The following is a 27824-nucleotide window of genomic DNA, read 5'->3' as shown; positions in this document are numbered from 1 at the left end:
ATAATAATAAATAATATTAAAACATTAGTTATATATAAAAATATTTCACTAAAAATGTTTTTATTTGTTTTACTTTGAAAGTACATGCGTACAAAAAATATATATAGAAACATAGAAATTCACTACACTTGAGGACAAGCAACTACCGGTTGGAGTTGGGAACCTGATCCCCGAGGACATTTAATAGCAACATGCTTGCCATCAATTGCACCAACACAATTTGGAATGTTCCATGTTTGCCAAAAATCTGATGCAATATGCCGATATTGCTCTTCTGTAGGTTCACTTAAATATATTGGTGATAGTAGTTGCCAAATAATATCACACATTTCCAACACGGTGTTTCTAACTGTAGTTCTTCCCAATTTATAGCGCCATGCTAAACTCTGTAAAGGGACGCCATGTGCCAAATACCTTTAAAAAATGTTCGTGTTATTTTTACTAAAATTACTAATAAAACAGTACATGTAACTTACAAAAGAGTAAGTGATAAACGTTCATCAGCGTTTATTTTCATTTCGTTTCTTCTTAACATCTTACGTTAACTACCGTCTAACTCCACCTTAAATGATTTAGCCACAATTTATTGTTTGTTAAGGTGTTCAATACTGGTAACGCTGCCTAACTTGAATGAAACGAAATGAAAAATGAAACAAAACACAATTTGTTGATGGATTTAAGACTCGTAAGACAATTTATACAAAGTGTTGAATATCAGTAATTGTAAGTATTTCCTGTATTTAACATTATTTTAATTGTTTATATTTAATACATTATTTATATTACAATGAGATATATGACTGTTTCATTTATTTGTTTTGATTCCAGATGAGTGCATTGAAGAAGAAGTCGAAAAAGCAACCGTGGACGGATGCCGAAGAGTTTCGCCTCTTAGAATTATGGGAAGAGAATATAGATGAATACCGAAAGTCCAGAAGAAATGCACACATATGTAAAAAAATTGCGGATGAACTGGACAGTCAAAAATTTGGTGCATATGAGGTTAACACTAAAATAAACAATTTACAGAGCCGATACAAGTATGAACGTCTTCCACATTTTTGTTTAAATAGTTAAATAATTGTAAATGATCATTTACAGGGCGGAAAAAAGGAAAAAAGAAATGTCTACTATTGGAGATAGCAACACTCAGTGGAAACACTTTGAAAAAATCCATAAAATTATTAATTCAAACTCTGCCAAAATAAATGTTGTAAATGAATCATTCTTATATGTAAAAAATTTAAATATTTATTGATAAATTATTTATTTATATATTATGTTATTTTTTAGAGCTCTTCTTTAAACTCTGGTGAACGCAGCCCAGTTGAGATTGCTTCGCCTTTATCACCAAAAACATGGGAGTTACCATCGCTAGATAGTGATGAATCCTCCAGCTCTGCTGCAAAAAAGAAAAAATTTAATTACCAAAATGAAACAATAAAAGCGATAAAGGAGCAAACAGAAATAATTAAAAAAATACATAAAGAGAATATATCTTTATTAAGAGTAGTTGTAGATGACAACAAAAAAATAAATGAAGACATATTACAGCTATTGAGATACCAAAATGAGACTGACAAGCAATTCTTACAAATTATGAAAAGTTTAATAGAGTAATGTAATTAAGTTTAGTTCTTAGCAGTTTAATTATTATAAAATTATAGTAATTAATTAACTGGTTAATATTAAAAGTATTATAATTAATAATATTACTGTTATTATTATATTTATTGCTATATTAATTACTATTTTTATAAAAATATTATTATTATTAAATTACTATTACTATTTTATTAAATCACTATTATTATTAAATGAAAGTTCTCAAAGCAAAAAAAATAGGGTATATACTGAAAAATGTGAAAAAGTGAAATAACTCCCTACGAAAATGGTGTTTCAGTCCGTATACTACATATTATGTTAATATGATAGAGGTTTGTAGTACACCATTTCGACGACGGTAGACTTTACGATGCATAAAGCTTTTCACTTCTTTCCGCAAAAAAAAATTCAAAAATTCAGAAATTCAATTAAATAAAAATAAAGATTAGAATTAGAATTTTATAAAAATACTATATTATTTAGTATAAATACTATTTTTTATGTTAATTTACTCACGAAAACTCAACGCAATCGCATCTCTAATAGCTATTGCCTCCACATTATTTTCACCTGCGTTTGTTTTGTAATTTGGTTGGGTAGGTGATGCAGCCATTTGCTTCTTTGCATTCCTCATCCATATTGATTTCACCTCATCTTTCTCTATTTTTAAAAAATTATGTAAAATACAGCACGCTCTTATAATGAGATTGGCAGCTTGTGGTTCGACTTCCAAGCCTCTGCCGATTTTACGAAAGCGTGATTTTAGCTGTAGAAACGCATTTTCAATTATACTATGACACCTCATTAGTCGGTTATTAAACTGTTTTTCTGGAATTGACTGTTGTAGTTTGTATGGGTAGGGTTTCATAAAATAAGGTGATAAACGAAACGCGGAATCGCCAATAAGTAATAGAGGTACCCTAACGCTTTCTATTAATTTAGAGTGCTGAGTAAAGATTTTACTTGCCTCGTGAAAATTTTTTAAAGAGCTTTTTTCAAAAATATATAAGTCATTCTCTCTTCCCGGACCTCCAACCTTAATGTATGTAAATTTTGACCTAGCATAATAGACAAAACAATAATATTAGGTGTGTTCGTTTTGAATTCGTAGCGCAAACCAACCTATGATCGCAACTAGCAAGCAAAATCACTGAATACCAGCCTTTATTATTACAGTAATCGATAGCTTCTTCCTTACTCGGTTGAATTTCTATATGGCAGGTATCTGTTTTATTTTAAATATTTTTTAATTATGCTTAAAATATTCTTGTTTATTTAACACTTAATTACCAAAGGCTCCAAAACATTGTGGGAAACCAAGTTGAGAAAAACCTTCAACAGTTTCCTTAATTTCTTCTGTGGTAGGTGGATATGAGGAAATGTAGTGAGGAAAAATATTACAAACCATGTTACAGAAATCCAACACAATTTCATTGACAATACTTTGCTTTACTTCAAATAAACTTGCAACAGTCTTATATTTTGCTGAAGAGCCAAGCGCGAATAAAGCAATAGCCACTTTTTTGCCCAGTCCAATGTAAGGTCTTACATTGTTATCCGAATCAACTACCATTTGTACTTTTCTACATATTTTACTGAAGGACTGCCTGCTTAGGCGGAAATTTTGTTTGAACTTGTTATCGTTCATTGCTGGTACATCTTGTTCCCAAAAGCTTCTATTCCGATCCTATAAGAAAATTATTTTGTCATTTATATGTGCATGAAAACATTTTTATACTAACGAATTCCTGCAACTGTCCGGTGTCAATTGCAGCGGGTATAGACAATGGCATCGTTGCCATGAAGTTCGCGTTTATGTTAAAAAGTGTATTTATAGTTTGTTGATTTTTTATTATTTTAAGCAATAATAATTTTAATTTTTGATGAAATAAACGTCGCCTTTTTAAAAACACAATAACCGCCAGTTTTTTTAACTTCTGTTTTGTGCTCATTTTGATTCAAAATTCACAAGCTGAATAACTGAAAAGTCAATATTACCACACAGCTGATTTTAAATGATAATTAGCAACTGCCGTCAGTTCATATTTTTAATGATCATTTAAGCGTTGCCATCTGCCAATATTCTATATAAGGCTAAGTACTAAAATTTTTAAATAAACGTTTAGTATTTTTTATTATATTCTACATTTCGTCTCTACTTGAGAATCATTAAATTAATATTAATAAAATTATATCTACGTCATTCTCTTTATTCTAATGTCTTTATTGAGAGTCTTTATATAGAATATATTAAACGTTGAATTATTTAACAAAGACGGACGTATAGCCGGAATAAAAACTATATAAAAACCATTATAAAAAAGCAGGTCGATAACTAAATTCAAAAAATTGTATACTTCTAAATAAATTTATTTTATAAAACTATTATCGTGAACTATATAATATAAATATAAAGCTAATGCTTATTTTACACTAATTACTGAAATATTTATGTATATATATTATTTAAAGACTATTAGCGTGAAGTATATAATAGAATTAGAAAGATTTAAATGTATGTAAATTGAGTGCGCTGAAAATATTCAAAATATTGGATGCTACAATGCTGCATACATGGTTCCTTATTGTTACGCTATTTGCTGTCAAACAGTTTCTGCACAACCATTGTACTAAAATCCATTTAGCATGAAAAATTTACATAAAACTTTTTTATTAAAAGTTTAATAACAATTTATTGTTTAAAATAGGTGTTAGTACGAGACTTTCACTTGAAGATATCTACGCTAACAATATAGGTGTGTTTCATCAAACAATGTTCCGCTCAATTTTACATGCAAAACAATAACAATGGGGTGAACCAGCAATTGATCTGGTTCAATGTGGAATGTATGTACAAAATAAAAGTGCAACATATTTTAATAAAAATGTCGTTAGCAATGCGATTTTAATATATGATACGGTGCAATAAAAAATATAAACAAAACCACATTAATATTTATTTTTTATTTAATTTATTTATTTAATATGTCACTATTATTTATTTTATTGTTTTATCTATTTAATGTACAGTTTTAAATATTACTATAATTAAAATGATTACTTTAATTGTTCATGCTTTATTATTATTAAAAATTGTTTTTTGATAATTTATTAAACAAAATAATTTGAAATAAAAACATAAATCGTTCTCTCTCGGTTATTTTGTGTTTCTTAATTGGAATTTATAAACAAATCTATAGAAATATAAAAAATAATTAATAAAAAAGTGATCATATTTTTTGCACACATGAAGAATATGTGTGCATAGAAATAATTGGTAGCACATAGTTGAAGTCTAAGATTTTTCCTGAAATCTTCATCGGAAAAACTATTAATAGTTTGCATAAAATTCCCAATATTTCCATGCTAATGCATGATGCATTTAAACCAGAGTTTAAAAAGGGATTTGAAGAGTAAGTTTTACTATCGCTCAATGATTCTGTTGAAACCTGCAATTTTCATTTATTTACTACAAAATATAAGTAAAGTTTTAAAATAAATAAAAACTTATATGTATTAATTTATAAATTTCAGCAGATTTTATATTTTTTTTATATTTTGTATATAGTATTTCTTAATTTTAAGATAAAGTTTTGTAATAAAACATAGCTGACATGAATGATGCGTTGCCAATTACTTTAACATGTGATCCGTAACGTTTCAGCAAAAAAGATCCAGATCATTGTTTGCTGAAACGCAGCTTATATCAAAATCTAGAGAATCGAATAAAAAGAGCGTAAAAAGCGCAGCGCCAGCATTTGCACCTTGAACAGCTGTTAGACTTGTTTCGTTTCCACAACATTCCATCCATTGGTTGCACTCAAGAAATTTTATTTTTAATTTATTAGTTGGTTTTGTCCGGTTCAGTGAAGTTATAAACATGGAAGAATAAATTAAAATTGGAAATATAATATATGTTTTGCTAACATTTAATCTAAAAAAGCCACTTCAAATTTGTATGTTAAAAGTGCCATAACAACAAACAATTTGTTGTGTTACAGAAGAGGTGGCTTAACCTAAGTAAACTAAGATTGCGCCAGTATTGGTTGTGCTAATCATTAGACAAAAATAAATGTATTTATTCACATAGCAAAAGTTCATTTAATTGAATTAAAATGAAATTCGCTTGGAATTATGTATTTGTACTCATCTTGTTGGCGTACATGATAGGCTCTGGTGTGCTACTATTTTCACGAGGTTTTCTACTCTCGCGTGTGTCCAAAACAGATGTCAGCTCTTGTCGTCGTTTATCCACAAATCCAAATGATGTAAGGATATAAAATAATTTAAATTAAATATATAAATATAATTTTTTTTTATTTTACTAGGAATACTATCTCACTGAAGAGATTGTGCAAGAAATCTTTAAAGATGTTAATGCTTCATCGAATTTATGTCTTCCACAAAAGTCAAAAGTAATTATTTTATTAATAGACGCGCTCAAATATGAATTTGGAATATTTAACGAGAATTCAATAAATCCATTGGCTTTTGAAAATAAATTGCCCATAATGCATGAACTACTGAAACAGTTCCCAGAACATACACGTATGATGCGTTTTAAGGCTGATCCACCCACCACAACATTACAACGTTTAAAAGGTCTCACAACTGGTAGTTTGCCAACTTTTATTGATATTGGTTCAAATTTCGCTTCGCCAGAAATCAACGAAGACAATATTATCGATCAAATGGTTAAAAATAATGTGCCTGTAGTGTTTATGGGTGATAGTACTTGGACAGATTTGTATCCACGTCGTTTTAAACGTACATATGCATATCCTAGTTTTGATATATTCGATTTGGATACAGTTGATACGAGAATAGAAAAACACTTACCTAATGAATTGGTTAAATCAGATTGGCAAGTGTTAATTGCACATTTTTTGGGCGTTGATCATTGTGGACATAAGCATGGACCTATGCACCATGAAATGGCACGTAAGCTAACCGAAATGAACAATGTTATAAGGTTAGTGAAATTTAATTAGTAAAACTTTGATAACTGATTGATTATTATTTTTTATAGAATGGTTATTGATAAAATGGATAATGATACTACGCTATTTGTAATGGGAGATCATGGTATGACTGCTTCGGGTGATCATGGCGGCGATACTGATGATGAAACAAATGCTCTGTTGTTTGCTTATTCCAAACATAATGAGTTTATCAGCAGTAGCTATGGTTCAGATAAAGAAATACTGCAACAGGTTAGTGATAATATTAAATTTTAATGTTTACACTAGTTTAAGAGTCTAAGCACACGTATTTCGATATGTGTACATATATCTTATGACGTCATTTTAATCAAATTTTAAACAAACTGACGTTTCTAACTAAAAAAAAGATAAGAGGTTGTACGTGTAGTATTTCACCTTTTGATAAAATTAATATTTTTATCTATTTCGGAAAATTTGACTTTATTTAAGGCTTATTGAATGATTTAATATAAATATGAATTTTATTTTTCATCTTAGGGGCCTGTCAGCAAACAATCATGGGCACATCAAATGTGAAATTGTTGTTTTAATGTAAAATTTACAAAAAAAAAAAAAATTGACATTGATTGCAAGAGATAAATTCCGATTAAAACTTTATTATGGTATAGAAATTCTTGTACCTTATCACGTTCAAAATCTCAAACAAACCCCCCTGTTTATACCTCATCATACAAAAAACCAATGTTTTTGACTAAAAAATGTTAAAATTCGCATCTTTTGAGATCAAATATATATATATATATATGACCAGTACCTACAGGCAAAATATTGCCTTTAAAATTTAGGCACTTGAGACAATTGTGATTTGACTGCCTGCATAACATATCTTCATGATCATGACAAAAATGAATGTAAAACTGACCTGACCATTCTTTATATGACTGTTTTTTATTTTAGGGGACCTGTCACTAAAAAGCATTTTTAACTTTGCCAAAGGTTCAAGGGGTTTCTGAATCTCTGAGTTTTTTCATACGGTAACACAGTAGGCCTAAGGGGATCCTTAGGATTGCCCCGCTATAACCTATGCTTACCTAGTACCTTTAAGTTTACCACCACTAGACATAACAACAGCTCATTAAACAATTGAAGGTATTATAAGCTACTTATATCTTGCAGTGTTTCTCACCGAAACGTTTTTCTCAAGGTTGGTGCTTGCTTCCTTTTTCGTTATTTGCCATATTTCACACCATATGTAACTACAGTTGCAGTCCAACTTTATATATTTATAGGGGCTTTCTTTTTAAAGGATCTTGGTGAACTGCAATACCTCCCTCTGCGTAGCATTATAAGCTTTCTAAGTGGTTTTAACCCTTAAGTTTTTAATTATACAGTAACACAATGTGCTTATAGGTCTGAGTGGATCCCTTGAGATCGCCGGTATAACCTAACCTAAACTATTTAATCTCTTCTTCATTTTTCTAGATAGTATGTTTGAGCATAGGTTTCTTTGTATGACATAAACTTGAATTGTTTACTTGATTAAATAGATGGAAAAATCTTATATATTTTTTTATTAATTTAAACAGTCAATCATCTTATTATTATCAATCATCTTATTATTATAAAATTATGTATAATGTAACAATTATATATAAATTTTTATTATAAAGCTTAGAACTATTAAAAAGAAATTATTAACATATATATTTTTTTTCATTTTAGATTGATCTGGTACCAAGTCTTGCTACAATCCTAGGTATTCCCATACCTTATTCAAATTTGGGTCTAGTTAATTTCAATATAGTACCAGATGTTGTCGTACCACATATGCATAAAATCCAAGTACTGCTATTACACGCTTGGCAGAATGCACAACAAATTTATAAATATTTCTATAGTTACGCACTGGAAAATAAACGCACATTCGATGTTGAAGATATGGATAAACTAGATACAGAGTTTATATTACTGACGCATCGCGTAAAGGCCATCTACAATGAAGCTGCATTTAAATCCTTTTTCGGTGATGTAAACATACAACTTCGACAAGTTCTCAAGACTTGCCGCGAAATTTGGGTTAAGTTCGATGCAAATCAAATGTCACAGGGATTACTGATAACATTCTTACCTATTTTCTTCACATTTTTATTAATCAACAATACACGAGCTGGAGATTTTTACAAAATCTTTACAGCGAAAGGAATTACCTACATTTATTTATTGAATTTGGCAGCTGGCGTGTTTGGCTACCGATATTTCAAGAACTTCTCATTTAAAACCGAAGAAAATGGCATTATATTTTTTACGAATATTATGAGCATATTAATATTAATGTTCTATACATTTCAAAATTGGTCGACAATCGCTTTGAATTGGTCCGGTGTTAAACGTTTTGGAAATATGCCGACGCGCGTAATCATTTTCTTCACAAGCAGCGTATTTTTCTCGAATAGCTTTATAGTGCAGGAACCTAAAATACTGGCCTATCTGTTGGTTGGTGTTTTAATATTACTCGTCTTTGAGTTGCTACGGAGAAGTGTACGTATTGATTTTAAAACTAAATTTAAGGTGTCACAATTCTTAAAATCAGCCACATTTAAACTAATACTCATCACAATATTGGCTATAGTATTCGTACGATTTGCATTTTTGCTGTTCCGTTGTCGTGAAGAACAAGGAAATTGTGCAGATTTTTCCAACAACTCAACCGGTTTCTCCCTGAAAAAACCATCGACCGGTAAAGCTTATTTAATGGCTGTAGTTATTATTGTCTTATACACTACACTTACACGTTTATATTTGCGTTCTTGCGGTAATTTGACGGGGAACTCTGTTAATGTACTATTAGCACGTTACGGTCCGACCATTGCGTCCATATGCGCTGGCGGACACATACTTTTGTCAAGCAGTTCTGTCAAGAATATACAACGTTCACATATAGATGCTATGGCTTTGGTTATTTACGCTTTGCTATTAGTTCAGATTATTGTGCTAAGCATTGCACCACTAATGGTGTTTGTGTTGCCACCTAAAAATAATTCCACTGTGACTGTGAAACGAGGCGAGAGCATTGTACCGGAAATATTTAAAAAAATGAAGCGCATATATGAAGGAGATGAGTCTGAAAAACGTTTTGAGATACCAGTAGTCTATGGTCTTGCCACTATCTATTCCTCGGTTGTGATATCTTTTGGTGTATTTTTAGCAATCATGCTTATAGTACTACTTGAACCAAAATCAGCTATCGGCATTATTATCTGCTTAGCGATAGGAGCGGTAATACTATCCGTGCATTCCATTTTGCGTTATAGAACTGCAAATAATTTTGGTGAGTCTCAAATTTTTTTTTATTTTGTATATTATAAAGAACTAAAGAATTTTATATCTTTTCCTTACAGAGACATGCATACAACCCACATTTACTGCTATTGTTGGTTGGTTTCTCTTAGCACATTTTTGTTTCTATGCAACCTCACATCAAACTACATTATCTCAAATTGATTGGCGTGCAGCTTTTGTCGGACGTACAACCAGCATTGGACAATCCAATTTTATATCTGGAATTTTAGTTATCTTAAATACTTTCTGTGGTCAAATACTTTTCTTTTGCTTATATGGCTTACTGAGCACGGAAACATTCTCCATCTTTGCACTATTTCCTTCGCTTATTAAAACTAACTCAAATCGTGATACTCGCAAAGGAGAAGTATTAGAATCGCGTGCCAATAACACAGCACAACCACGTTCGCTTGTGGAAATCTCGAACGAATGTGTTGGATTTGATATGACACGTGGAGAACTAACACTTTTCGAAAATGAATCTATATTTCTTGGCACAGTTTTCAAGCTAGCAGCACAATTTTTCATGTTGCAAGGCGTAAAGGTAAAGATTAAAACTACTTACAGAATTGTGTGAGCATATTTAATCAGCCCTTTTTTATTTTAGATATTTTGTGCTATGATGGCCTGCACAATACACTGTCGTCATTTAATGGTCTGGAAAATATTCGCACCACGCTTTATATATGAAGCATTGGCCACATTTGTCAGTTTCCCCGCGCTCATTGTAGGTTATTTACTTATCGTACGGATACACTTCGCGGTAGACAGTTTAGTGAAAAGAATAAATAAAGTGAAATGAAGCTAAGAATTTTTATCGTGTAGGTTAGCACCAATCCAATGTGGTCATTAATTGTTTACACATTTTTGTTAATTATTTATTAAATTGCTTACTTGTATTGTAAGCATTTGTATTGAAACTGCTAGTCACTTAGAAATAATGGCTACAGTACAAAGACTTAATTGTATTAATGAAAACAGCAATAAGCTTTTTTAAAGTTTTGTATTAATTCTAGCTTAGCTTTTATAGTATAGTAAATTATATTAATAGACAAAATGCCGTTTAATTTGAAACTACCTCATTCAACTACGTCGAATTTCCTGGAATGCTGTTAAAAATGTGAGTTATACTATTTTATACATAATATTGTGTATGTGGAGTAGTATAAAATCATTTGTATTAACACATATAGTAAGTTAATCTAATACGTAATTTTGTGTAAGTAGCAACTGAAGAGATTTTAATCGTGTCAAGTTAATTATTTGTTTAGTTGTAAAAATAGTATCAATCTTTGTCTTAAACATAGTAGCAATTGTAAGTGGTCTTTAAATTTTAGTAATTCTTGAAATTTAACAACTAAAAAAACAAACATTTAAAGTGATTTAAATACGTTCGATTTTGAAGCCTTGCTTTTTATACCTTGCCAATCATGTGGAATCAAATATATAAGCTTTCAATACTATATAACTAAATTATCACCCAACCAATTTTGTAAAACTAAACAGACAATTCTATGATTTTGAATGTATACCCTATCAATGCTGTGGAACCAAATCTACACCTAATCAATCCTGTAAAACCAAATGTATACCCAGTCAATTTTGTGAAACCAAATGTAAGACCGGACAATCTGTGCAACAAATCTATATGCAATCAACACTGTATTTAACAAAAAAATATATTCAACTAATCCGTGAAACCAAATTTGATGCCACTCAATCATATGAAACCAAATATATACCCAATCATTTCTTTGGAGCCAAATGTATACCTAATCAATTCTGTAAAATCAAATGTATATCCAGTTAATTTAATGAAGCCAAATGTACGGCCAATCAATCTTGTAATATCAAATGTATACTAAGTCAATTCTCTGAAATAAGTCTACTATACTGTGGAACCAAACTTATATTTCATCAATTCCGTGAAACCAAATTTAAACCTAATCAATCATATGAAACCAAATATGCAACCAATCGTATGGAAACAAATATATATCGTGTTAATTCTATATAACCAAATTTTAGTCCAACCTATGATATGAAACTAAATACATACCCAATCAATTTTGTGGAACCCAATGTATATAGTCAATTTTCTGGAACCAAAAGTACAGCCATTCGATCCTTCAGGTCCAAGTGTATATCGTGTTAATTCTATGGAACCAAATTTAAACCCAAACAATCTTGTGGAAGCAAATATAAACCCATTCAATTTTTTGAATTCAAATGTATACACAGTCAATTTTATGGAATCAAACATACTGCCTTTCGATTCTTCAGGATCAAATGTGTACCGTATTAATTCCATAGAATCAAATGTGCTTTTTCACATTTAATGACTCTCGTTTTAGAAAAGCTATAATTTCTGTAATTTAATAACCAATTTTGACTTTAAAAATATCTAAGAAAAAAATAATAATAAAAAACCAGTTATATTCTAGTAGTTTGGACCGATTCTGTTATGTTGATTCAAAATTTCAAATCAACAAAGTGAAATATCAAGAAATGGGAACTTCAGACTGAATATTAATTACCTATCTTTGATATTTAATACAGATTATGCCCATTTTTTGACACTTGTTGTTTTTGGCACTGTCCTGTTGAAACCACATGGCTTCCACGCCCATATTTTCAACTTCATACTAAGAATTATATCTTGGAATACAGTTGTAGTGATCGGAATTGACATTTTGTGTCACACTTTTGTTTTTGTTGTAACCCATAGCAACCCATTTCATGTTCACTTAGATGGTCTGGTCAGCGAAAGATAATTTGTTATCTGAGACAATGAGTGGTTTCGATCCATAAATGCTTACATTATCACCGCCTTAGATACGATCATTGGTTCACATGTCGAAAAAAATTCTATGCAATATGTACTTACTACAAAATTAAAATTTTTGGAATAAAGTTTTATACAATCATTTTCTTTTAAACAAACCATGTTATGAAATGACAAATCTAAAACTATATATATCTTGGATGATAATTTTATACGTTATATGTCTCTGAAACAGTGTTGCCATATTAGGACCATGAAATGCATATAGATAATAACATGTTAACACATTCAGCGGCTGTTAGACGATCCATATTATAAAATGGCAAATCCGAAACTAATTATATATACCATACCATAGTTGCCAAATGTTACTGAAACAGTGTCGCCAAATGAAATAATGCCTTTATATTAGGTGTACCGGTATGAAGTGAGCGTAAAGATACAAATGTTCCGACAGGGAACATTTATTGTGAACGAGCCATTTTTTTTTTGTTTGTTTGCTATGACATGTGTGAAATATATTTAGTATACATCAAGTCATTGAACAGACAACATCATATTTTTTCATCGTGTTAAAAATGTCGAATTTTGTACCAGAAAGTGATGATTTGCAGAAAGCATTAATTTTTTGTTTCATTTGAAGAAAAGTGATGCAGAGTCGCATCGAATGCTTGTCGAGGCATATGGTGATCATGCTCTATCAGAAGCAACAAGCAAAAGATGGTTTCAACGGTTCAGTAATAATGATTTTGATGTGAGAAATGAAGAACGTGGAAGACCGCCAAAAAAGTTTGAAGACGCCGAATTGCAAACGATATTGGATGGAGATGACACTTGGGTCAAAAGCAAATGGCAGAAATGTTAAATGTTGCACAACAAACAATTTCTGACCGTTTAAAAGCTATGGGAAAGATCCAAAAGTGTAGAAAATGGGTGCCACATGAATTAAATGAAAGACAGATGGAAAACCGAAAAAACACTTGTGAAATTTTGCTTCAAAGACACGAAAGTAAATCGGTTTTGCATCGGATTGTTACTGACGATGAAAAATAGATTTATTTTAAGAATCCTAAACGGAAAAAATCACGGATCAGGTTAATCCGGGACAACCATCAACCATCAACATCGATTGCAAAACCAGATCGATTTGGCAAGAAGACAATGCTGTGTGTTTGGTGGGACCAGAAAGGTGTGGTGTACCACGAGCTCCTAAAACCTGGTGAAACCGTCAATGCTGGTCGCTATGAACAACAAATGATAAATTTGAACCATGCATTGATCGAGAAACGACCAGAATGGGCCAGAAGACACGGCAAGGTAATTCTGTTCCATGACAATGCACCTGCACACAAAGCAAAACGGGTTCAGGATGCAATCAAAACACCATTTGTCCATTTGTTTTCATCGATGGGACACGCATTGGCTGAGCAGCACTTTGATTCCTACGAGGAGGTCGAAAATTGGGTGTCTGGTTGGTTTGCTTTAAAAGACGAACAATTTTTTTGGCGTGGTATCCACAAATTGCCAGAAAGGTGGTCAAAAAGTGTAGAAAGCAATGGCCAATACTTTGAATAAAATGTTTTTTTTACTTTCCTATTAATAATTAGTGTTTTATTTTCACCAAAAAACGCTCATTTCATACCGGTTATTAACAAGTTCAGCGGCTGTTATATGAACCATATTATAAAACGACAAACCTAAAACTGAATATATAGATCTTCGATGACAATTTTATTTGGTATGGCACCGAAACACTCAGAACCTTGAATTTGATTAGTCTTTATGTTAGAAAGTAATGCAAGAGATACAATATCTGGACCCGTACTAAAAAACCATTTTTTAATATCTCTAGTAAAAGATCATTTCGTATTGTTGTGGTAAAAGTAGTCTCTTATAATTAGTTTATAACATTGTTTTTTGTTGTTATTCTTTTTTTGAATTACTTTTATAAATTAAAAAGCTTCTAAATATTTTTGAATTGTCTCTAAACAATTCGTTTATTTTTATTTTACATACACAGTTACAAATTACACATAGATTTTTTTGATTTTCTTTTTTATATTAAAATAAAAATATCTTCATGTAAATAAATAAAGCTGCTTTTATTATTCAGTTGTTATTATAATACAATTCACTAATAGAAAAGATACTGTTCTGTTGTGTTACTTAAGTTTTCAACAATATTTTTGCATCAAAGTTTTTACTTCAAAATATATATTTTAAATTTTGTTTCTTTACTAACATTGAAAATTTTAATTTTACTTATTTACTAAATTGCAAAATATTTCAAAATATTTAAAACTGAAGTAAGTTTCAAGCCAAAAATATATTTCATTCAAAATTGCATTTAACAAAAAAATAAATAAAAGTCACGTAACATTTTCATTTAAGTACTTTTTACATACAATCACTAACTTATTGACAATCATACCAAAAATATCAAACAAGGGAGGTCCTTCTAATTACATTTATAGTCATATTTAGTACTTAGGTCCAATTCATTGAAAATTATAGCATTTTGAGACATCAAACGATTTACATCTTGCTTCATTATAGTATTCGGTTTAATAGACTATATCTAATTTTTGTTTCTTGATTTCACCGAATTCTGCTCTCATTTTAAAATTTGTATTTTTAAAGTCCAAAAATAGAAAAAAAATTTTTTTTTTGAATAATTTATATTTATATTTAAACACTAGTTAAGATTTCGAATAATGATTCGATTTAAGTTTAAAGGTTCTTATTATAAATTTTAAATTAAACTAACCCTTAGCATAGCCGTTAAGTACCAATTGCTTATTCGAAACTCCATTTGTTTGTTTTGATTTTTGAGCGGAGGCGCCATCATCTGTAAATCAAAAATATTAATTAAAAATTTTCATTTATTTCTGATTTAAAAAAAAAATTAATTAATTAACCTAATAGCAATATATGTGCATAAAGAACATATATTTATTAGGAAAAATATTAAGGAGCTCAAAATTCCTCTATGACATTTTTATCTATTGCGGCCCTATGCTCCTTCTAGGCGTTAAAGGGTTTAATATGTAATATATTTCTGTCCTATATGAAAATATAGTCTATAATTCCACAAATAACAATGCTACACTGAACACTTGTTATGATCACAGCCTATATCAGAAAACATACCGCATTTTTTTATTCCAACGACTATCAGGATATTCCTAATAATATTTATTTTGGAGAGCATAGACTTCATTTCTTAATTTGGGCTCAATAGCTCAAATTGTTTTCAAATAAGAGAAGTTCATACCATTCTTGAATTCTAGAAAAAAATTTGCCTTATGCTAACATTAACAAATTTACTATTAACAAATAATTACGTTTATAATAGATACGAATTATTGTAACAAGTATGCTATATTCAAGACTTTTCAAGACTTGATTGAAGCGTTATTCCCAAGTAACGCTGCACCGATTAGTAGTTAATATCACTGCTTCTTGCCACGTACTCTGGTCACGGCTTTATTTTAACTTTTGACTTAAACTCAAACAAAAATGATCTGAAATAATATAACTTCAAATATCCAGAAACAGAAGCAAAAAATGTTTAATTATTAATATAGATTATTTCCAATATATATACTTTTATATATATACTCTTTTTTCCGACAAGAATCTTATATGGTCTGCCTTTTGTATATTGTAAAGACTATTACATGCAATAATAAATGTTGCAGTTTCTGAAATCATACCTGTTAGACTATTACAATTAAGTAATATGACAAGAAAAGAATTTAAGATACAAATGGTCCTAAGAACGGCCGGGTCTACGTCCGGGAGCCATTCATCAATTGCTACGACCAATTCACCACACCCCAATGGGGCTGCGCAATCGGCGTGATCTATAGCAACAACAAATGCGATTATATGGCCTGTAATATGTATTGTTGGTAGTGATGAGTGGCGCTTGGTCGTTAAGATAGATGCATGTTTCCCAGGTTTTAAGAACGGCATGGTTTACGTCTCGGACCCACTCGACCGAGTGCCGTTCACCACATCCAAAGGGAATCTGCAAGCAGTACCCAACGAGTTACGACAACAACAACAATGTGTCCCAGACTTCAACGTGCCCACTTTTGGAACCTCGAATCTTCTTATGTGGTTGGTGTTGTAACCCGCCGGGACCTGAAAGCAGATAACGTGAAAGGATAACAAGACGTATACATGGAGTGGTGTGTGGTTAGGTGGGGTTGTGGTACAGGGAATGAAGGAAGGGAAAGAGGGGTATAACTTGAAACTAACCAGGATCCAGCCGAAGAAACCTAGCTACCTCAAGGGGACGAGTCCAAAAGTCAATTGTACTTAAATTAGTGTGTGCATTGGGGCATGAAAACAGATGGGCGACGTCACGGGGCGTGGATCTACAGTTTGGGCACACATTGTCACGCGTTAATAAGTGACAATTAACTGTTAAGCACATGGCTATATCCTGATCTCAATTGAGACTACAAACCTTCTTAAAAAATCATTCAGTTTTTTTATATGTGTTAGAATAATCCCTCACAACTTCGATAACTAAAAACAGTACACATTGAACAGCCAACAAAATTCAGACAACTATTGTATGACGTTTAAAGAAAAAGTTCCGCGGTGGTTCACAATAGTTAAAAAAATGAATACGAATATAGTAAGACTAAATAATATTTAAATATAAAATTAAAAGTTTTATTCACCTTGTAAGGCATGACAAAATTTTTTCGTTTTACTCCAATCTTCCTTTAAGGATAAATTAAACATAGAATAATCTGGATCACCAGTAACCTCTTTGACTATATTCAAAAACTTTGGCATACAATTTTTAAATGCCTCACCAGAGAGAGACGAATACGTTTCCAAAAGTATCAAACCTTTGCAACTGCAATGAATAAAATTATAATTATAATATTTATGTTAGATTGACATTAAATAATAAATACCGTGGATGGCTGGGTTCCTTATATATATCCAATTGGAAATATTGATTATTAATAAGGAAACAACGACGCTTTTTGTAAATAGTAAAATGTGCATCATCACGTTGTGCCAATAAATTGATATAGTCACGATGCGTTAGTTGTGTTTTAACTTCTATGCGTGACTGACCATGCACATTGGGGCGGCGGATAGTATGTATATAGCTCCAATGATTCTTTTGACCACGTTTACGAAGGCGTGCTTGTACTTTAGGTCCTGAGGATTGTAGATAGTGATGTACAACATCAAAGTCTTGAAACGGTGGAAATTCGGATTCTGGCGGTAGAATAGCAACTAAAATTTAAAAAATAAAATTTAGTATAAAATTATTAAAAATTTATTATTAAATTACCCAAAAATTTGAGTTTTCTTGAGGTAGCACGCAAACGATCACCAATATCGATTCCAACTTTTTGGCAAACAGATTCAATCATACGATTCATTTTTGTTTCAAAATCAGTTGAATTATCAATCACATCAAAGTAAGGATGTCCTACCCAAGCAGCAGCTGATTTATAATCCAATTCACGTGCCAAATCAACGCCTTCTGAACGGCACGAATGATCCTATTAAGTAGAGTAAATAAAATAAAAGATTAATTAACTTTTACGGAAAAAAAAAATCATAACAATTTTTACAATAATGTAAGGATCGCATTGAATGGTTTTTACTAGCAGTACTTATAAGCTCTCAACTATATAAAGTATATATAAATAATTACCTGATAAAGCTCTTTTAATTTCTTTAATATAAGATATCGAATTAAAACAGAAAGAGTTTTAAAATTTCATATTATATTTTTTAAGTTCTTATGATTTATTTAATTCAAAACTACTCATGAAGTAAGCACTATATTGTATGAAAATATTAAAATGTTTGATTGGTATAAAGTATTAGATATATCTTATAAGAGTTTTTATAACTTCACTAGGTGTAGGTATAATTAATTTAATGATACAACATTCTAACTAACTAACTAAGAACTAGTGATTGATATCCTCTATATTATGGAATGTAATCAAAAAGTCAGGAACATTTTTAAATTGCACGCCTGTAAAAAATATTTGCTTTATTGGAGCAAATATTTTTGTGTATTGGTTGCACTGCCAGTAATATTCATGTTAACCAACAGACAGTGACGGTGCTTACCTTGTGTTTGTCGAACGTATGAGCAAGATGTACATTTATGTGCATCTTTTACATTTATTTGTGAAAGTTTAAAGCTTTAACTATAACTAGAGAATTGCTATGGAGTAAATTAGTAATTAAACCCGAATGCATAAAGTAGGTCATAAAATTTATCACCAGATGCCAAAAAATGTTATAAATGCAATTAACAAGTGAGCAAAGAAAGTATATATAACACTTATATAGACGTCTTTCTTCGTATGCAGTGGATACCAAGGCTTAAACGGTAAGCACTATGCAGATGTCTTCAAATATAGAAAAATGCACCCTATTATTTATTACTGGTCATATTAGTTTCGATCAAATCCGCAATGTGGTGCAATGGCTTTACACATCTTCAAAGGATGCCTAACGACTTCATAGACAAATACTTAATGACTGCCCGAAAATAACAGTCAGACAACTGAGGCTTACTTTGAAGCAATGGCCTGAATTTTGGCATATTGAATCAAGTAATATTATGAGTAATATTATGTTAAAATAAATAAAATAAGATATGATAATTATGTTGATATCCTAAATAAAGAAGAACTAAAAGCTTTTAGGATAATTTTGAAGACATTAAAGATGTTTTCTGATTTGGGAGTTCTAACAAACCTATCAATTAAAAAACATGGAAAAAATGAAACAAATGATAGAAAATTAGATTTACAGATGTTGCTGCAGATCTAGCGATTATACTTCCAGCTCAAAAAGTACCCGCATTTTGTAAATAAAACACACAAATTTAAATTTTATTCCAAATTATGCTCCTTTTGAAGCGGTACACATATGCCGACGCTTAACCCAATCTTCCATACACTTTTCGTAGGCCCGTGCAGGTATGGCTTTTAGTTCCTTCGGCGAATTCTCTTTTACCGATTCAATCGACTCAAAACGCTTACCACGAAGAGGCTATTTGAGTTTCGGGAACAGGAAAAAGTCGCACAGCGCCAGATCTGGCGAATATGATGCCTGAGCGAAGACAGGGGTGTCGTGTTTGGTCAAAAAATCGCGTACAAGAATTTTCCATAGTAAAAATCGCTAAATGCACTTGAGTTAGTCTCACATTAACAACTGCTGTAAACAAATTAATTGACAGATGGCGCTCAATTTGTACCATATGTCAAGAAAGGATGTACCAACATAATAAAAAAAATTTTTTTGAAAAAGTTCTATTACTGAAGGAGTAGTTAACAAACAACCAAATCCGGATACTTTTTGAGCAGAATATATGTAGCTGATGCAAAATATTGAAGATGTCTTCTTGTTTAGACGTTTTAATAAATCCATCAATGATAAAAAAATATGGAAAAAATAAAATATACTGCACTTACTGGCAAAACATATCATAAGATATGACACCCAAATGGACAAAGTTATTCAACAATAGATGAGATAAAGGCGAAATTGCAGAGCAAGCTTAAATTCATACTTAAAGAGCAGCTTTAATCGAATTACTCAAACTGGAAACTGTGGTGACATAAATACATAATAAGAAAAGGGTGACTAGTTTGAAGATGAGCATTCAAATAAATAAAAAATTTCCCGTTACTTTTTGATCACACTTCGCATATTAAATACTAACATGAAAGAATTCTCATTAAAATTTTTTTAATCAAGCGACACAACAATATTCTAAAACTAATTTAAATACTTACTTCAATTGTGTAAAATTCTTCAGCACCATTTGCAGCTGATACCAAATGCAAAATTTGATTATATCGATTATCACGTAATTCTACTGGATTCCAATTATTTGTTGACATCATTTTTTCCCATTTATCTTTGGAAATATCTATAATGGACCAAGAAAAAGAAAAGTTAGAGAATAATATTTTATAGAACTATTATCGAATAAAACTTACATGCACTGGCATCCATAACACCACGATCGCATATAATCAAACAGTTTCGGGTGCTTGAATTACCCAATTCAAAATATGTATTCTCAATCTGTATCATCGTACGAATAAGATTTTCCTGAAATTTGAAAGCTGCAAAAATACGTAAATTCATGAGATCGAAAAACTCATCAAATTAAAATCGACTATGCAAAAAAGAGACCACACATCAATCAAATTATACGGCACATATTTGCAAGCAATTTTATTAATACATCCATAAATTAAAAAAAATAACAATTATAGACTTTTATTAAAATATATACAATTTTGTATGTATAGTTATTTATCTCTAATTTTTTTTTAACAATATTTGTAGTGTACCATAAATAAGTAATAATACTCTAAAACTAAAATTGCGAAGTTGAAAATACTAAACTATAAATTCTATACTTTTAGAAATTGATAACGTTGAGAATTAATATTAAAAAAAATTAAGTCACAGTAAACAATCAGATATACTCAATTATAAAAAAGAAAAAACTCAGTTATAGTTGTTTTCAAAAAGAAACCCCCAACCTTTTTTTATCAATTATTATCTTTATACAGTGAATATTCTGTTAAACTGACGGTTTTATAAATGGACATCTCTCTAAGCCGTGTAATGGGGTCAATCTTAGTTTTCATATGTCAGACCAACTTAATTTTTAAACAGACTTAAACGGACACAGTTTGACATACTAATCCTTTTTCCAGTATCTGCTTAAGAACTTTATTTTTCTATATTATAATGTATTTTATTCAAATACTAAATGTATCTTCTAAAACTAGTTAGTAAATGAAAAAAGTGCAATAAATTTATTAAATTCCATAAAGTTGTGGACTGTTTCAGAAACTTGACAAATATTTAAGTGGAATATTGACTCTATGAGAAACACGAACATGTCATAGTGCCTGAGACTTAATAACATACGGCCAATTAAGGTTAAGACTAAGGTTAAGGTTAAGATTGTCAAGACTAATAAAATAAACAATAATTACAATTAATTATTATATTTGACTAATTTGCACTGTGACCTATAAGTCTATTGTGCCTCTTTATAGAGTATTTCTGAAAGGTCAACTATTTTCATAAATCATAATATTGAACACACATTACAGAGTTTTATTTCTTCATCTGATATGGTATCCCATATCATGCCCACCCAGGTGTTTCTTTCGTTTATGCATCAGTTTTAAGTAAATTTTGAACACGTGTTTTTACGTCTCCAGGTTCCAACCTGGAGATCGCTCTTGTGTAAATGTGGTACTATAGGTTTAGTAAACAATTTAAGCGACGTTTAACACATCCAAACAAAACACAGATTTTAAAGTTGAATTGACATACAGTAACTTTGCTGAGTTATCATTTCGTTAGGAATCCATGCCGTTAGAATGCCATTTCGTTAAAACTTGATCAAGCGAAAGAAGAAATTAAAGAATATGTTATAAATGTTATTTTCAATACTATTGGACAAGGTGACTGTCGTAAGTACCAAATTAAGTCCCGTGTCTTATACAAGTAGAAATATATGTTCCATTACAGCTAAAACTTACAAATGGTGTTTTGAATCAATATTGTTTAAATTTTGATTTCGAAGCTGAAAAGAATCTTGAGAAACAATAATATCCGCTATATACTTTATGAATATTTTAAACATCTTGATAGAATAGACTTTTTAAAGGGTCTAAACAATTTTGAGCATCGTCAGAAAAAGTATATCCGTTAGCGTTAGAGTATGTCGAACTTAATTGGATGCAAAAGTTTTCGAGCGCCTTTCATATACCAAAGGAACTAAATAAACCCTTTTCACTTTAGTTATAAATATATACGGACCTATTCTGTGCACTTGACAGATTTGTCAAATTCTTTAATAAAATTTTTGATTTTTATAAAGCAGAAAGCTTTTTGGTATTCTGGTATTCTGATCTTGACAAATTTCAAAGCTCAAATACCTAATGCTTCTCACACTTTACACCATAAAGTGTTTTGTATATAAAACTGTTTGTAACTGTTCGTAACTGTTCGTAAAAAAGAGCATATATTTTAAATTGTCGAAAGCATTTTTCATGCATTCAAATCACAATAAAAAAAATGCTTGTAAGGAGCGTATATTTTAGTTAAAAATATTTGTCATGCATACAAATAATAAAAAATGCTTAAAAAGAGCATATTTTTTATAGTTGTCAACAGAATTTGAGGTATTGACAACTAACAAGGAAGAGAGCTTTTTATTTATGTCACAGAATACCAAAACCTTTACAACAGTCAATTTTGACAAGTGTCAATGTTTGACAATTTTATAAAGTGCAATGAATAGGTGGTCTGATAGACTATAAAAAAGTAAGGAAGTGACAACATAAAGCTTTAGAAAATATTTTTTATAAAATAATATTAAAGTTAATTTTTAAAAACGTAATTATGAGTTTTTAGTTAATCTATTTTCTGATTGTACTTATTATACGACTAATTTTGAGATAATATATTTTTTTAAAAAAATTATCTCATACAATTCACAAATGAAAACATAATATTCAACAAAGTGTGAAATTGCTTATTTGATAACATTTGTTTTTATTAATAATACTAAATCATTTTGTTTTAAATTTTATTTTCATAATAGAACGGAATCATCGAGAAAGATTTTGCCACCGAATAGAATATAATATTTTTTTGGCAAAATGAGGAAGTCTATGAAAATGAAAGCGTTGAGATGCAACAAGTGTCATTCTATTCTGTGCTTATACATTCATTTAAAAATACAGACAGACATTAGAATGAAATGATTTAGAATTTCGAATTTTTACGAAATTCATTTCTATGAGAAATAGTTGTCGTAACTCCATTTAAATAGAAAAACAACAATTACATATAGAATTGAAAGCAAGATTGCCACAAAAAAAATATTTATTTCAAGCAAAACTGCGGAAATTAAAATCAACAATGCAAGAAAATAAATGTACCCATTCATTCATAAGAAATAATGTTTATATAAAATTGTAAGCTTACTTACTACATATACAATGTCCCTTTTCCTACTGACCTGACACAGCTGTCATCCTATTCAATGAGGGACATAGTTAAGTTTGTAGACTTGTCAAGTTTGATTTACCCTTCTTAGTGACGTGGCAGAGCTTTCATTCATTAAAAATTACGGACATAGTCAAGTTTGTGGACTTCTCGATTGGTTCACATTTACCTCAATGACAGTCATTTCATCTTTTAATATTGTCAATGCGTTAACCACTTCAGTCTTTTTGTCCATTTTGATGGTCGTCATGATCTGATGACCATCAAGGTCGTCATGATCGTACCCCAAATCCGGCCCTGTGCTTAGTTTCATTAACGGAGCAATCATGCGATACTGTTCAAACGCATGGTTGCTACCAAACGGGACATCCACTTGTTTGTCTGGAAAAGTCCCGTTTGGCTTCGGTAGCTCCCAACTTTGCAAAAGTGCGCTCGGTCTCTCCTGCTTTAGCTTCCGAAGAAGCAACATTAATTATTTCTAAATCAACTAAAAGAATATTTAACTTGTATCGACAATGTTTAACTGTGATATCATTATGGGGTAATTTTTTATGCTACTATTTACTACTTCAACTTACCCCTAACAACTACATAATTCTATTCAAAAATTATAATGAGTTACAACTCAATTTCCAAAACAACTATAGTACAATCGAAAATGCATTATATCTCAAACTATATCTCAATACTAGGTGTTCTTGTATGAAAAGATGACAATTTAAAGAAAGCAGAAAAGGCATTAAAGCCAAAAATCGCCACGGTCAAGGAATGAAGAGATTTGATGCTCGAAAATTGACATTTAAAAGCATGGACCTTGGATTCGTCCAGAATATTTTTAAAAATATCGAATATTTATTTGGCCCTTGAGCCTCCTTAACTCTTCGTCTGTTATAGTTGTGGGTCACCAAATCGGAAGTATATTTCGTTTTTTGGTTTTTGTTTCAGTAGTCACGAGCCAGGTCTCAGAACCATAGAGCATAGATGGAATATGTACTTTCCCTTAAGAACATATAAATAGAACTATTAAATTGATTAGAAAAGTTTTTTTTCTCTGTACAATTAGAGGTCCTTTAAAGTTATACAATGAAACCTTTGTTCAATAGATGCTCTTAAATGGATAAATGGATATCTTTTTCTACTAAGCAATATTGTTTTTCCACAATTTTTATTTTTTTAGGAAATGCGCAAGGTACATTACTCTTAACCGTACAGAATTGCTGGATCAGTTTGGTTTGTGTCCGCTTAAGAAAACATTTACTATATGCCTATTCATTACTTCTGTCGGTGTCTTTTTGTTATTAATATCCATTTTCTACCATTTTTATTTTATAGATGATAACTTTAATTCATAGTTGACTTAATTGCTAATCAATTTATTGAGTCTACAAAAGTAGAACGCAATATGAAGTGGGTCTCATGTTACTCATATTGTATTTTTATATTTTTTAAAATTTTTAAATTCACATCGCTAAAATAATATTTTTATTATTCTAAACGAGCCTCTAAACACAAAGAGGCTCTATTTCCACATAAATATCGCAGAATCATTATTTGATATGGGAACACATATGTTTCCGCATTTCTATTGATAATTTGATGTTGTTTAATAAATTGTAATTAATAGTTTATTTTCGATTTCTATTTGTTTACAGAACCCTAAGAAACTGTTACAAAAATGATTGCAGAGTAGAGAGCATTACGTTATTTCTTAATTAGATTAAAGCATTGTATAAATAAAAAAGACAAACTCATGCCCACAAACCACATCAATTGCATTGGAATTGATGACGGAAAAGGCTGGTCGATTTCGCTTATAGAACGTCAATTAGTCAATTGTGATTATTGATTTCAGTGCACCGTATACTTTGCTTCGCTCCACGAAAAGCCCCTTTTGGCGGTCAATGCTGATAGTGCAGTGGCATTAGACAAATTGTCTCTGTTCTGAGTTCATTTCTATTGATTTGTATTACGAAAAATTTATTTATGAAATGAAATTTATTTTTCTTGACAACACAGAATGCAGAAAAATTGACTAGTCGCTTAATTGAATGATTGAGTAAATATTTTCAAATGATTGCATATTCCAATTAGAGTAGCAGCAGACAATTTTTAATTGTGACAATAAAACTGCTTCATAAAAATATAAAAAGCGGGAACTGGCTTCAATATTTGTTATACAATCCATACTTTAATTGCAGCGCTCAATCCAATTTAATTTATTTCGCTTCAGTACAGCGTAAACGTATTTGTCGTAGGTAAAACGCCTCAAAGTAGACTTTATTAATTTCACTTAATTACTTTGATTTGCGTGCATAAATTGGTGATTCATAATAAAATGTCGGTCTCTTGTTTTTACTTTGGCAATAAAATTATATTTACTCTCTATAATTAATTAACAGAAGTAGCGCAAAATATTTCATTTTGCGGTTAATTAGAGATTTAATTATCCGAAATAAATGAACACAATAAGTTTCATATTTTCATATTTTGAGTATTAAAAGATATTTGAAAATATAATCATATATATTTACGTTTTAGAAGCAGTTTAATTTATTTTGATTTACTAAAAATACTAAAAATTTTATATACGTTTTAGATATATAAAATAGGTATATATACTTGTTTATATATATGCCAGTGTGCTATATGCACAGCATTGGCCTGTGGCCATTATTATCATAACAATTATTTATTCTTATAATAATTTATTTGTAATTGCAATCCCAAAAATTATTTACGAATAATTAAATATATTTCCAAAAACATCACTGATGATGGATATTTGGCAATACTCAAAACAGCTATAGGGTCAAAAACAAAATGCAATTAATTAAAAATAAAAATTTTTGTTATTGCAATTCACTACTGTTCAAAAAATCGCTCTTAAAAAGAATTATTTTGTCATAATTGTCTACACAAATCAAATTTAATAAAAATAATAAATATTATTATTTAACGAAAGCGATATCTGCACTACAGCAATAGAGGGGGAAACAATAAAAAATATCCTCAGTTTAAAGCCTCACATAAAACATTTTCACCATTCAACATATTAACATCCTTCATTATATGCTCTTCATAGAACACATCTAGACAGAATAATTGCTTCTGACAGTGTGATTCTGATTTAACGATATGTTAGTAGAAACAATTTTTGATTCCGATTTACCGATATGTTATTAGAGAACATTTTTTCCACTACATTTCATATTGATATAGCTTACTACTTGAGATATCAAAATTTAAAGTTGCAAATCTTTTTCATTGATTTATCTAACAGAAGCTATATACGTCATTTACCACCAACTATTAAATGCATTAATCAAATGGATTAATAATGGATAAATAATGAATAATAATCAATAATCCATAAATAATAGATTTAAGGTAAGAGAAAGTCGACGGGAATAATAAAGTTTGAAATTTAAAGAACTTTATAGACCATTGTTGAAATCAATGCTGAACTAGTAATGTTTGAAAATTACGCGATCCCAAATAACCTAGTCTAACTTATTAGCAGTTTCTGGAATAACAAAGACTTTAAAGTCAAAATCGAAACCACTGCTCTTCAATAAGGAAAATAGAAGGTGGTGCGAATCTCCCCCTTATATACAATCTTATGCAATTTATATATAGCTGACTTTCTAATTGTTAGCAGAAACACATTATCTTTGTTTGCTGTTGATGCTTGAATTATACACCACGATGAGAACGAGGAGTTTATAGATAAGGGGTAATGTTATATATTAAAAAGTAAAGAATTAACGTAAATACCCAATTTATATGTTAATATCAAAAAACAAATCAATGCCCAAGAAAACTGGGATAAAGTTGGACTAACTTTCGACAAAAACTTATAAGGAAGGAGCACGCCAAGCAAAATAGACTGTATGCAATCTAAAATTTAGAACTTTAAGGCGGGTATGGAGTACTAAAATAAGCTTCAAAAACAAAGTCCTGATATGTAAACAGATAAACACGTCAAGCTTACTGCGTAGCGTTTTACAAAACACCTCTATCTACACTAAACTAAACTAAATCATATCAAAATATAGCTCTAAGAAGATTGTTAAAAGCCCCGTGAGTATTTAAGA

General features: G+C 30.4%; 4 protein-coding genes across 4 annotated transcripts; 1 reads left to right on the top strand and 3 right to left on the bottom strand.

Moving 5' to 3' along the window:
- Window positions 1-89: 89 nt before the first annotated feature.
- On the bottom strand, window positions 90-522 carry LOC119673847. Its single transcript, XM_038084926.1, has 2 exons — window positions 477-522; window positions 90-414 (listed from the first exon to the last, which is right to left on the bottom strand). Exons 1-2 carry the CDS (start codon window positions 515-517, stop codon window positions 123-125), a joined length of 333 nt encoding a protein of 110 aa, XP_037940854.1. The 5' UTR covers window positions 518-522; the 3' UTR covers window positions 90-122.
- Window positions 523-1289: 767 nt separating this feature from the next.
- LOC119674762 (protein ALP1-like) lies at window positions 1290-3597 on the bottom strand. The gene is made up of 5 exons (XM_038085919.1): window positions 3348-3597; window positions 2896-3292; window positions 2728-2830; window positions 2122-2663; window positions 1290-1402 (listed from the first exon to the last, which is right to left on the bottom strand). Exons 1-5 carry the CDS (start codon window positions 3555-3557, stop codon window positions 1290-1292), a joined length of 1365 nt encoding a protein of 454 aa, XP_037941847.1. The 5' UTR covers window positions 3558-3597.
- Window positions 3598-5720: 2123 nt separating this feature from the next.
- On the top strand, window positions 5721-12249 carry LOC119678556 (GPI ethanolamine phosphate transferase 3-like). The gene is made up of 6 exons (XM_038090445.1): window positions 5721-5873; window positions 5934-6577; window positions 6635-6818; window positions 8271-9876; window positions 9947-10431; window positions 10495-12249. The coding sequence occupies exons 1-6, from the start codon at window positions 5721-5723 to the stop codon at window positions 10687-10689; spliced, it is 3267 nt and encodes a 1088-aa protein (XP_037946373.1). The 3' UTR covers window positions 10690-12249.
- A 2744-nt stretch (window positions 12250-14993) lies between these two features.
- Window positions 14994-20813, bottom strand: LOC119684909 (TRPL translocation defect protein 14-like; the record flags this gene model as incomplete). The annotated part of the gene is given in 7 exon segments (XM_038099046.1): window positions 14994-15280; window positions 15440-15520; window positions 17370-17551; window positions 17613-17943; window positions 18002-18215; window positions 20478-20614; window positions 20685-20813. Coding segments are annotated over 7 exon segments (1118 nt in total), but the record flags the coding sequence as incomplete, so codon positions are not given.
- Window positions 20814-27824: the final 7011 nt, after the last annotated feature.

Source organism: Teleopsis dalmanni, chromosome 2 (genome assembly GCF_002237135.1).
Source record: "Teleopsis dalmanni isolate 2A chromosome 2, ASM223713v2, whole genome shotgun sequence".
NCBI classification, from domain to species: Eukaryota; Metazoa; Arthropoda; class Insecta; order Diptera; family Diopsidae; genus Teleopsis; species Teleopsis dalmanni.
Note: the sequence above shows the minus strand (reverse complement) of the source record. Positions and strands in the feature narration are given on the sequence as shown.